Below are 13492 nucleotides of genomic sequence, written 5' to 3'. Positions count from 1 at the left end.
TTAAAGCTTTCAGTGTGGCTGTAAGGCAGAAACAATTCGTTATTGGAGTTGATTGTGCATTGGCAGACTTGTTAGGCTACAGAAATGAAGTGTTTTAATTTTAAGGAATTCAAAACATATGCTCTTTCCACCATCTTGAATTTGATGATTTGCTTTTTTTTGCTCTGTTTTATATCTTTGTAAATTTTGTATTTAGGCTGTTGATTTATCTAATCAAGCAATTTGAAGACTCTTATGTTGGATTTGAGAAGTAACGATGAGCATTTTGCACAGTTTTTCCTAAACAACCAATAATGCAAACTATCCTTAGTTGACCCGTCTAATGGACTCCCTGTTTCTTCCCCCCCCACCCCCACCTTGTCTCCTCTCAGATCACACAGCTGGAACCAGGGTCAACCCTGCTGGAGGCCAAGTTGTTTCCGCAGGAGACGCTCTTCCTGGAGGCTAAAGAATAGGAACTGACTGACTGACTGATGAACTGGCTGGATGCACACTAGTCACCGAGCATGGCCCCCCCCCCTCTCCCCGCCCCTCCCTCCTCCAATCTGGGCCTACAGTATACACACACACACACACACACACACACACACACACACACACACCCTGTCAGATGTACATGAACACACTGGCATGCACATCCAGTGACACACAAGTGCAAGTAAGCTTCTCTGCCCTCGGCCTGGTCGTGGTACATGAATGCCTATTGTACACATGTTGCACAGAGGAGCAAAGACAGTATCACAAGCACACAGCCAAACATTCACCTTCCCTTTTCTCTCTCTCTCTCTCTCTCTCTCTCTCTCTCTCTCTCTCTCTCTCTCTCTCTCTCTCTCTCTCTCTCTCTCTCTCTCTCTCCCCCCTCTCTCTCTCAGCTCCTCTCACACTTCACAACTTCACCTTTCCAAACTGCTGTGTCATGGTTTTCTCTCACAACACAAACACAGTACAATAACAGCATTGAGAGACTGAGCAGACAAATCTTTGTCACAGGAAAAAAAAAAAAAAAAAAAAAAAAAGGACTTGTTCCCCGGTTTCCTCATGAAACACACCAAGGCTGCTTTTTTAGAACATGGTTTTTGTGTTTGAAATCCCCCCAAAAATGCTAAAAAAAAAAAAAATAATAAAAAAAATAAAAACAAGTAATAAAATAAAGAGATGTTGCCCTGCGAGGTCTGGGCTGTTTCACATCCACGTGTATTTACCCCCTTACCCTTTCCCAAAATGCCCTTTCCAGCCACCCATCCCCCTCCCCCTCCCCGCCCCACCCTCCACCCCTGCACCCCTCCGTCCGTTGCCCGCTGCGGGGCCGGGACTCGATGGGACACCTGCAGCATCTGCAGCGCCCCATCGGTCTCTGCTCCCGCTGGTTTTAACATCCACTGCTCCACAAGCCAATAGATTGCTCAGTTTTCAGGGGTTTTTTTTCTTCTTTTTTTTTTTTCTCTGGATCCTTTTTAAGTTTGATGCTGTATTAGTTTTAGTTTGATATACATTATATAAAATATATGAATATGAACATCAATTTGTCTCATCTGGTTAATCTGTTGAAACTTGTCCCATATGCGCGCGCACGCACACACACACACACACACACACACACACACACACACACACACACACACACGTGTCTTTTCCTCCTTTGTGGGATTGAAACATGACATCTGTTTTTGTTAGAGTCTCATAAGTAATGCAAATAAGACGCACTTTCTTATTTTAGGGGTTCGAGAGTAGATTTTATATCAAACTTATAAATCTCTAGTTTCCCTGTTATGACACTTGTCTCTGTTATCAGTGGTTTAATGCAGGAAAAGCTCATTTATTCATCTTTTGAGCTTTTTTTTATCAACGAAATCTGTCTTTTTATAAACTTTTAGAGTTGTTTGATTTAAACTAAGCGACACCAGAAACCAGTCTGAGTCAAAACATTTCACAAAAGCACTTCTGTGACTCTGCCTGCTGGAAACCACCATTGCCTGGCGATGTTCAACTTCTTCATGTCTGATCTGTGGGCAACAAAACACATAACCGTTTGACTACCTGAACAAGATGCCACTCTCGCCCTGAATTTGAGAGATGCCAAAGTTTAGATATGCATAATCACATCTCCGTTGCCACTGGCAGACCTTTTGCATGCTTCTCTTAACAAATGTTTTCATATCCTCACTCTCACACCACCTGGTAATATCAGCCACACCGCGACTAATTTCCTGCCTTCGGTGAGGAGAGATCACGCAGGCTTAGCCCTCCATCTGTAGCGGGGCTCCTCTGTCAGCTAAAGGCAAAGTTTGAGAGCCCCACCAGGGCGAGCGCCATAAACAAACTGCTCCTCCCGCATCAGTAAACCTGCAGACCCGGATTACGCTGACACACATGGAATGAGACGGGACAGGAGTAGACTTTTACTCAAGTGCCATTTCGCAGATTATATTTCTGATCATTTTTTTCCTTTCATACCTGGCAGTGGAGACGAACAGGAAGCGTAGGATGACACACGGAGAGAGATGACTTTTACGCAATATTTAAAGTTCAAGCCAAACAACCTGCAGAAGTGACAAGTTATTCATGTTAAACCCACAAGTGTGCACTTTTACACTTCATTTGTCTGAAAGGGTGTTTCAATTTGACGAATTAAGTAATAAGCAGTAGGCCAATGCATAGTTTCACTCCAGTAAACATTTGGGTGTAACGTGTTTTTCATCTACATTAATGTGAATCAGTCACATAGTTTTGAGAAAAGCCGACGCAAAGACTGTGTATCCTGAAGGAAAACGTCATTTTGGAGCAAAAACCATTCATCGAAATCACTGCAAATGAAGACGATGTTTAACTTGTTAGCAATAAGACGGCATTTAGGTTGGGTTTTTTTTAATATATAGTGCGTGACTTTTTACATGTAAATGAATGAACTTTGAAGCCTTCACCAAACAAATTCATTAAATAAGTGTCTAAATCCGGTGTCTGGTGACACACGCCACATTGCTCAATGGGAATGAGCACCAGAGACTTACCCTGGCTAAGCTTGGCTAACTTTCAGTTTAGCTTTAACTTAAATGGGGATGAAATAAATCAGTGAGGCAGCTGTTCTTGACTTTTCAACTGTTATCAGACCAAATGGATCAAATTCTGAAAGTAAACAAGTCATTTTGTGACATTTTGGGTCGTGATGCTCAAAACAATTTATCCGTCATTTTACAGTCACGACAGCTGCAACGGTCATCTATAGTGTCGACGAAAGCTTCGCACTGCAGGTTTAAAGATAACTTGAAGGCCTTCAATCTCCCGTTTATTGCTAATCGTTTGCTAGAGTACCAAGGGTCACTGGCTTTATGTTGCAGATAGCATTGATGTGATCAAAATACTAACTTACATTAATAATTACTGTGTTTGTTTGTGATTTCTTTCGAGGACCGTGTTTAAAAAGAATGCCGAAATGAAAAATACTTCTATTGCAGCCAATCATTGTAAATTGTTTGAATAATTGAATTATTATTCTATAACTATAATATCTTCGACAAGTTAAAGTAGTATTTACAGAGTCTGACTGTTTTTTTTAGTGCAAAAAAAAACCCATCTTAAAACCTCATTCAGTTCCAGGGTGAATCTTTTTTTATGAACTGGATTAGATTCATCTATAATAAATGGAGGAAACCAAGTCTGTTTAAGATGTTTTAAATTCGTCTGCTTTCAAACGGGAGTTCAGCAGGCTTTCACTTGATTCTTGTGGGTGAAACAGACAATTATCTGTCACTAATGTCACCAAGTCCCGGTGCGTTTATTGTCGGAAAACAGGAGTGTTTTATACGGTTATTTACAACCATGTACTCATTTCTTGAAAAACGTGTGTTACGCACCGTGAGAATATCACGCAAGGATCCTCCAGTGTCGAGTGTGTGTTTGTCAGTTTCTCTGTGACTGTCTTGTTTCTCACGCAAGGAATGAGTCGATCTAATGTGCTCAGCCAGCCACACTTCCCCAGGTTTGACCAGACAAGAGATATCGCTGAAGGCTTCAGAGAGAGAGAGAGAGAGAGAGCGAGTGGGAAAGAAACACTGCAGGACAAATCCTCTTGACTGAGCTGTCTCCCTCTGTTTATCAGCAACAATCACATTTGAGTATTCAGTGTTGTGAAAGAAGGCACGGCAGAGGCATGTTGTGTAATATCCTGATTTTGAACTGTGTTACTGTATTTTTTGGGGGGGGAACATTTATGGGTGAAAAAAAACCTCTTCTGCATAAAATCCTTCATCAAATCAAGGATTCCTCTGGACCTCGAGAACACCAAAGTAAGACATCACAAGTGAGCAAAATGTGTATTTATATTAGTATTAACATAAAATATCAATATTCAACAAATCTATGGTTTATGTTTTGTTTGTGAGATCCGTTTATTCTAACAAGAAGCAACCTTTACAGGGACCTCCTTTGGGAGGCCGCAGGCGTGGCCGTGACTCTGCAGGCTGTGGCAGTGATGGACGGATGAAGTCACTGCATCTACAGAAAGGAGATTTAAAAAGTTCAAACAATACTAAAGATGATTGTTAGATGATTATAACCTCTGGCTGACAAAAAAAATAATATTTGCAAACAGTAATAATTCGGTGAATTCATCCCTAATTTCATTCAGGAATTACACTGATGACGCTGCTGCCTAAACTTGTGTTAAAAGCTGGTATGATTGGTCAGGACGGTACTGGATGAGTGGGCTTCTTTCTCGCTTGACCAGTGAAGAAGAAAAAAAAAAAATAAGCCTCTGTGATCTGACAAAGGTTTAAAACAGATTTTTTTTTTTTTTTTTTTAATCAGTTCAGTGTTTAGAAACTCGGTTTAGTTCAAGCTGAACTCGACCGCTCAAGTGAAATGTCCACGGGGCTCGTGAGGTTCGTCTGTCTCAGATTTAGGGCGTACATACAGCAGTTGATTGCGTTTGCTGCAGAGTCGTGTGTGTCGTGGCTGCACAGACACGTGCAGCTCGGGGCGAGGGCAGGACAGGGCGAGGAGCTCGGCGAGCTTCACGCTCACCGAGTGGGTTTATGAAAGAGACAAACAGGTGCATCTCTGCTCGTCTGTCAGAGTGCGTATTCCTCAGGGAGCAGCCCACATAGCGCAGCTCCTCTCAACTGTGAGATTACAGTTTCTACCGTGCAGCTCTGTGAATCTAATGTGCACAAGCATGTTCGTTCGTACCGGCTGCAGCTGATGATGGCGATGGAGTCGGAAATGCCGATGAGACACGATGATATCCCTCTCTCCTGTACCTGACCAAACTCGTTAGTAGTTAGTTCTGGTTTGCTGGCAAAAGTCTTCGGGGTTTTTGTTGTTTTTTTTTTTTAGCTGTGAAAGGGGAAGAAGTCTTTGTCAAACAGTCCAATTCCGCAAACAAGACGATGTCGTGACTATTGCAACTCAAAGATTGAATTTGAACAGATATTCAAAAATAAAATGTTTTTTTTGGACAGATCGGAGCATCCAGGCTTGTTCACAGGAGGAAGTTGTGGAGCTAACATTTATGTTTTGACACGTTCAGTGCCTGTGGGAATAAAAACTGAAAAGATTTAGAGACTTCTCACTTTCATTGAGAAAAATTGTCATATTTTTCCTTTTTTTTTTTTTTTCCCCCAGAGACTGGAGTCCCTGACTGCGTTTATAGAATGTACACATTAGTATCCTGGTTTAATGTCTCATTCTGGCTTAAAAAAAACAAACATATTCAGGGTTTACATAAAACATGACAAGCCTAGTTATTTCTTTAGGTTAGGTTAGGTAGTTACTTTATCACATGATGCCAACAGTACTCAGGTTTGATGACAGGTCATCATTGTAAATGAGAATTGGTTCTCAATTGATTTTACCTGGTTAAATAAAGGTCATATATAGGTTTCTCATCCTTATTACAGACTTGTGCCTTAATTTCTCACATTTCAGCCACTTAATTTGTTGCTCAGAGACCTGGGGAAGGTGCAACAGTGTCCTGGTTTCTATGATACATGTGTCTCGCATAAACAAAGATACACGAGCGGGGATGCAAACACAGTCAATGAAACATCCCTTTCAAAAATGTTCATCACAGCACCCTTCAGACGTCGTCGAGCTGTAACGTCAATTTGTTGAATGACAGAAAATTAATCAGCAACTATACGGATGATCGATAAATTGTGGCATTACATTTTTTTTTCCTGCGCAAATATCAAACATTCCTCCATGTCAGCTTCTCATATGAGATTTTGCTGCTTTTCTTCACCATGGGACAGACTTTTTTTTTGGGACTTTCGGTCAGAAAAAAAACCCAGACACATGAAGACATCACCTTTTATAATGGAGACATTGTAAACAATATTTGTGTATTTCTTATGGACTTCGTTAAATGAGAAAACATTTGTGAAATTAACGGGAAAGTAAAATGATGGTTAGTTGCTGCCTCAAGACACTGTGCAAATTGTGTTGTTGTTGTTGTTGTTGTTTTTACTTTGTTTGGCTATTTTAACATGAACATTATAGTCAGACTTTGGCTGGATGTCTTAATCAGTGTCTGTCTAAGCAGCAGCCTTTAAATCTGACACCGGGGGGGGACGAGAAAAGTGTCTGTGTGGTAATGAGCTTTACTCTGCCTGCTTCCCGCGCCGCAGATTCAGTGATGGCAACATCAGGTTGCTGTCTTGATTCTCTGATGACAAAAGAGGAAAGCGTCCATGATGTTTAACCAGCTCCGCCGGGGTCAAGAATGCAGCCCACTGGCGAGGGAACAAAATTCCTGACACAAGTGATCTCTCCTCCCTCCGTTTGAAGTGGGACCCACTGAGATCTCTGAGCACGGCGGCTCCTTGAATCGCGGGATCGTCGCTCGTATCCCAGACTGGCCTAACCTGGAAGGTCACCCCAAGTTTACTTTCTCAGAGACGCGGGCCCTGCCCAAAGAAACAGAATCTATGCAGCTTAAACTGTTGGGTGGGCACAAAAGGAGGGTCACCTCTCCCTCTCTGTCTCCCTCTCTTCACAGTCCTGTTTGTTAATGACACAATAGACAAGTGAACACTTCGGTTTTTGTCTTGGAAAAAACAAAACACTTTTTTTTTTTTTCCAGCCTTGTAACCAATTTAACACACATACACACAAAAATAATAATACTGGTCTTTGAAATGGGTCTAAATCGTTCACTGTTATAACTTCTCATTGGCTTATTTTAAGATAAATATGTTTTTTGTTTTTTTCATTTCAAATTAAATTTCTTTTACTCTGTAGCCATTTGTAGAAACTGAGACAATATGCAGGTCTAATTTATTCAAGCAATTAACAAATAACTGTGGAAAAAGGTGTTCAACTAGTTATCAAATACTTAAACTGATTTACTACGTTTTCTTTATAAAACCAGAGAATCAGTGTCAGTATGAGCAGAGCCACGTTCCACCTTGAGCTGTCTGACATGAGCTAGGTCAGGGCAGTTTATTCAGTTTATTGGTTTAACATCTTTAAATAGGAGACATCAGCCTTTACTGAAATACTGTTAGATTGTATTTACCAGCTGACCTGTGAAATTCCCAATGCTGCCTCCTGTCAGTATTTTTTTTTTTTTTAAAGGATCAGGATTTACTGTTACTTTTTACCACCTCACATCCATCCTGCTTTAAAGTACACTTTTTGTTTTGATAAATTACATTTTTACACACAAAATGTCATGCAGCATGAAGGCCTAAACACTCAATACAAGGCAGCCTGGCTGCAGTCCTGAAAACAAACCTGTTTTCCTCTATTAGTGATTGATCAGACGCGGTTCTGGTATTGAGCTGAATTGAATGGAGGCCTATGGTTCAGATTTTGTAACGATTATGAATTTGTATTTATTAATGAGGGTTTTTTTTTTCTTTTTCTTAAGGGTTGGTTAAATTGTCTTATTACGGTCAGATTTGACCATCGCTCTTTTTTTGTGCTACAGCTGTGTTGATAGTATCGAAATAATTCAATTATTCATTTTATTTGTAAATAAATATGGAAATCAAGTGTTAATGCTACAGGTAAATATTTCTCAGAAATCGTAATGCTGTGCGGAAATGTATTGATTACATTCAGTGTTGATGGATTAATTATATTGTTTGGATTATTTGATATTAAATCCAAAATATCTAAAACGTCTTCTAACTTTGTATGATGATTTGAACTCATGCAGCGTCATCCCCCTGCTGGTGCAGACTGGAGCAGACTCTGAACAGCAGCAGGAATGAAGAGAAGCTGCATCTCTGTTCGACTCGATGAAACGAGGCTCCAGCGGCTAAAATAGGAAAAAGTAATCACGTAAAATATCATTTCAAAAGATTTTACAAGACTAATTTCACATTCTGTAAAGTAGGCATCACAAAAAAAATAGACTAGTGATTCATTGAACCAACATTTTAAACGTGTTTTTATCAGTTTTTGACATTTTTACGTCTGAAAGTGAAACAGAAAATACGTGTTTTAAGGGCAATAATTCAATATAAATGAATGTATTAATAAAGGTGAACTGCACGCTTGGCAGGACCTACCACTAAAATACACGCACAGGTGTGACCAATCAGGTTCAATACTAGATACCAATGCGATAACAAACTCCGGAATTATTATTTAATTTATATTGAAAGGCCGTGTTAACTTTTCTAGCAGCCTTGTGTCAGCTCGTTGCTCAGTTTATTTACAGCCATGTCCCTCCGTCTCCTTAAAACGCCGCAGAGGCCTTATAAAAACCTGTGGTATTCGGATTATCAGCCGCATGGGATAAAGCAATAAATGGGCCAGTGGGGTCCTGAATGGGTGCAGTGGCGTGAAGGGGAGTAATTACAGCTTCATATTAATTGTGTTTTTTCTCTCTCCCTCTCTCTCTCTCTCTCTCTCTCTCTCTTTTCTGGGCACACACACACACACACACACACGCGCGCGCGCGCGCGCGCTTACGTAGCGGTGGTGACATCTAGGAGGGCCAAGTCTTTGTGCGGAACACTTCAAGTTTCAAAAACAAGGCCAATTGAAGCGGCGGAGCTCAAAGCCGGCACCATTGTAGGCGAACACATTGAGTTTTGATTGGGGACAATAGTGTTTCTCAAATTTCTAGCAAAAAGAAAGCCATACTCCATCTGTGATCTCAATGAGCGCCTATTCATGAGCTTCCTTCTTTTCTGCGCCATTCGTTGGTGGAGAAAAGGAGGCAGATGTGGAGGGATAGAGCAGGGGAGAGTGCGTTTTAATTGGATGCAGTGTGTAGGTCTGTCTGTCCTTTCTCTCTCTCTCTCTCTCTCTAACACACACACACACACACACACACACACACACACACACAGGAGTTATATGTCACTATAGGCTGCGCAGAATGGATAGCGAGAGAGCCCAATAATCTCGGCGTGTTGATGAATACTTGTAGCCCATTCATTAAACAAAGATAATCCCTGCCAAACTACCTCGGGGGCACAAAAACGTATTTTGTGTGTGTGTGTGTGTGTGTGTGTGTGTGTGTGTGTGTGTGTGTGTGTGTGTGTGTGAGAGAGAGAGAGAGAGAGAGAGAGAGAGAGAGAGAGAGAGAGAGAGAGCGAGAGAGAGAGCTTGCCTGAGTGCTGGCCAACAGCTTTGGCAGACAGGGACCCTTCAGATCTTTGAAATATTCATACGCCACGGCAGGGTTATCCCCCATTTACAAATAAGTGTTATTCTAGCGGGTGAGGAGGGAGGCTTCAGAGACCTCTGTCTGCCTCTTCAGCTCAAGTGCCTCTTCAGCACACGGCCTTACGCAGCCGGTGCGGAGGAAAATTTAGCCTCTGTGTTTGTCTTTGACTTTTACGAGGCATGCCTGCTGCACGCCGCAACTAAACCTTTTCTGTGCTTTATTCTGCTTTCTGCAGTTCAAAGGGAAATTTCAAGCTTCTCTATACTTTTTTTTTTTTTGACGGCTAGTTTCTTCATAATTTGTACGTGTCATGGTGGATTTTTATTCATGTAACTCGCCAATAGTGTTAGGTACTTAAAATGATCTCCATCTGAACCAAAAACAAATAAAATGCTGGGAAAACATGAACGAATATTTAGAAAGCAAGACCTTTGTGCATACTGCCGGTATTTATACCTTGACTTACGATCGTCAATATATCTTAAACCAATTTTTTTTTTTTTTTAATGCAGAAATATGACTTTTTTCAGACCTCTTGTGTGTTTGATTCATAGCTGGAAATTAATCTGATTGGAATTAAGTAATTCTTTGCAAATATTTGCTTTAAAAATTCTTGACACTCGCTATTCGTGTTCCATATTATGAATTTGCCCGTTACTGTTGTGCATGTGCGTAAAATGCAGGTTATAAACCTTCCCCGACAATGCGCCTCCAGCCCTCACCGCTTCCCCTGACTCTGCCTTTAAAGGAATGCATTTAGCCTGATCCATTTCCTCGGCGCTGCAGAGCTGGTGTGAAGTGGCAAGTTAACAGCCTCTTGTCTGTAAGCCCGGGCCCACTTGGTGTGTGCCCGTCAAGCGTGTAAATACTTCTGTCAAAAAAACACCCCGTGCGTTTCTTTTCTCCGCAGCCCTCTTGTCTAACTGCTACTCTAACCTCTGGCTCTGTGTGACAGAGCCGGCTGCTGCAGCGGGAGAGCGCGGGAGGGGATCCGGGCCTAGGCGGGCTGCAGGCGGGGCAGCGGCAGTGGGAGAGGCCGCTCGAAAGCCGCACCGGGGTGCAGGGGCAGCGGAAACATGCTGCTACATATGTTGGGTCAAGCATGGCCTTTGTTGTGATCTTAAAAGGGTGTTAAAAACCCACTCGTCTGTAGCCTTCCTTAAAGAAATGAAAGCTCCGCATAGTTTTTTTTTTTTTGGTGCATAGGCCTAATGAAGTGGTTAAAAGAATGTTGGATTTTTCCAAGTGCTCACAGTCACTTTTAATTGCGCGGGGGGCATTTTTAATTGGGCCAGGAGGAAGAATAGTGAACTTAATCCCTGTCATAATGCATATTTTTTTTTCGAAAAAAAAAAAAAAAAAATGAACCTTCCGTTATCGGCTCTGCTCAACCAATAGGATTGCGTGTTAATTTACCCAATTTATGTGGACACCCTTCACAATAAATTGTGATCATATTGGGCCTTATGTGGACAAATATAGCTCAATAAACACGTGTCAAATCCAAGTAAGTGTAATTTAAAGAACTGTTATCAGTGGACATTTTGCGTAATTGACAGATGTGACAGGAAACTTTCTCTCCGGTTTGTTTTGTCTTAAATACAGTCAGCCCGATGAGAAGCGCAGGCTGTTTTATTTAAGGAAAAAAAAAAAAAAAAAAAAAAAATCTTTCATCGTGAGGCGAAAGCAGAGGCCCGTAATCTCTCCGGTATGCTCCGGTGGGCCTCCAGGATGCACGCAGGACCGCCAAATTTGATTCGCGCGAGCTCGTCGCCCATGCAGACAATTACTTTGAATGTCAAAAAGATGTAGTTTTAATATCGTCTCTATTAGCCTGTTGGCTAGGTAATTAAGGTGCAGATGACAGCGGCGAGGGAAACAGATGGCATTTGCTTACAGTGATTCAGAAAGTAAACAATGAGCCTGGGAGGGGACAGAGGCAGGGCTGCGCACCCAGCCGCCATTTCTTCCGCGCAGCTTCAAGTTGTCGGTGTTGATCACCGAGACATCCTCCAAGGTATACTGACGATTGTTGATTAAAAAAACAACAACAACAACAACAACAACAACAAAACAGCTATAACTTTTCAATCTGAATTGCAGTAGCTGCGTGATTCATCTCCTGAGTGAGCAGGTGATGGAAGCAGGTGTCTCGCGTGCGTTGCCCTTTTGTAGCTGAATGAAGCTGGTCGGTCTCAAATCTCTGGAAGTAGGACGGCAAATGATCGTTTGTCAGTGAATTGACGGTAATAAGAGGACAACAAAGCACCCGGTGATACCGCGCTTTAAAAATATATATATATATTAGGAGGAATAAAAAAAAAAAAAAAAATCATTTTTAGATTAAAATATTATTTTTTTTCACAGAAAGAGCTGAATAAAAAATGAAGATGAGAAACTGGAGCCAAATAAAAATGTCTTTTTCAGTCGCTCATGAACTTTTCAAACAGTAGGCTACAGTTTATTAATAGTTAGGCCACGTGATCGATGAATAGCCTACTGATTTAACAAGACTGCGTATCTGATCTCTTTAACTATTATTATAATAATAATAATAATAATTATTATTGTCTATGCTATCTTAATTACATCATATCCAGCGAGACGGTTATTGCATAATAATTAAAAAAATATATATATTACATTTTTATTAATGCTGTAAATGCTAAATAACCCCCAAAAAAGAAAACAAATATGGGACTATTTAAAAAAAAACAAAAAAACACAGTGGTTTAATGCTAACAGTATAACCCGTCACAATATCATGATCAACAACAACAACAACAACAACAATAACAACAACAACAACAACAACAACCATAATTTCGAACAATCTACAATTGTCAAAATCAACAGTTAAATAACCTTACTTTAAATAAAATAACACGAAATTATTTATATTTAGACTATCTCATTTATCTATCTATAAAGTGAATGAGTGTATAATTTTGCCAAAAATCTGACCAAATAAGGTTGGAAAACTGGATAAAAGAGCGGCATATGTTTCTTAAAAAACGTCTCAAACAGCAGCACAAAACATGAAGAGAATAATCGGCTTGATTCATTTTACTTTGAGTTATTTTAACCTTACAGTTTTAACCTTAATATGATGCAAAGAAACACAAAACGAAGACCTAAAAACTCGTGCGCATTTAATCAGAAAAAAAAAATCTTAATTTGTTTAAGTTTTACAGTTAGTTTTTTTTTCTCCTAAATGGACCTGATGAAACAAATATAAAGTTTTCGTTCCAGAAAACTGTGTCAGATTATAATCGTGTCTTTCTTTTCTTGAGCTGAGTGAATGACACATTTTTATTATCGACAGCTGCAATTCCTGCAGTCAATAATTTGCAGGCTAAAAGACTTCTTTTTTTTTCCCCTGACAGAGCAAATCGTCCCTCTTCATGAACCAATAAAATAGATGATACTTACCTTACAGATGAGATTACAGTCAGGCATCGCCTTTAATTTAGGGAATTACAAATCTGTAATTAGAAGCATAAACATATGGAAACGCCGAAATAACGATGTCATATCCTAACAATCATGTCGCCAAATGATACACAATATTTCTTGAGTTACAGAGATTAAATTTTCCCTTCAGTTCGGGGCCATTATTTAATGGTTTAGGGTCCTGTTTGACATTCTAAAGCTGCTTTACAATAAATGTAATAACTGCGGGCATTGTTTTAAATCCATAATACTTTTTTTTTTTTTTTTTTTTGTAAATTCACAGCATCGATTTGAGCTTTCCGGGAACTCCCTTCAGATTCTTAACACTTGATATTTGGAAGGAAAAAAAAAAGAACTCAGGTGGACACAGTTGAGAAAAAGAGGCAAGCCAATCAGATTGCTCCTTCCCCCTTTGGC

At 40.4% G+C, this 13492-nt stretch overlaps 1 protein-coding gene across 1 annotated transcript in view; it reads left to right on the top strand.

The window, feature by feature from the left end:
* Positions 1–1522, top strand: part of faf1 (Fas (TNFRSF6) associated factor 1) — a 63325-nt gene extending 61803 nt beyond the window's left edge. Inside the window, exon 19 of the mRNA XM_069699009.1 lies at positions 372–1522. Within this exon, the coding sequence (XP_069555110.1) occupies positions 372–455 (84 nt within the window). The 3' untranslated portion in view covers positions 456–1522. The remainder of the gene's footprint in view (positions 1–371) is intronic.
* Positions 1523–13492: the final 11970 nt, after the last annotated feature.

Source organism: Brachyistius frenatus, unplaced genomic scaffold, assembly GCF_029030835.1.
Source record: "Brachyistius frenatus isolate BFR_SWC_R1_liver_20210118 unplaced genomic scaffold, ASM2903083v1 Contig_29, whole genome shotgun sequence".
Taxonomy (NCBI): domain Eukaryota; kingdom Metazoa; phylum Chordata; class Actinopteri; family Embiotocidae; genus Brachyistius; species Brachyistius frenatus.
Note: the sequence above shows the minus strand (reverse complement) of the source record. Positions and strands in the feature narration are given on the sequence as shown.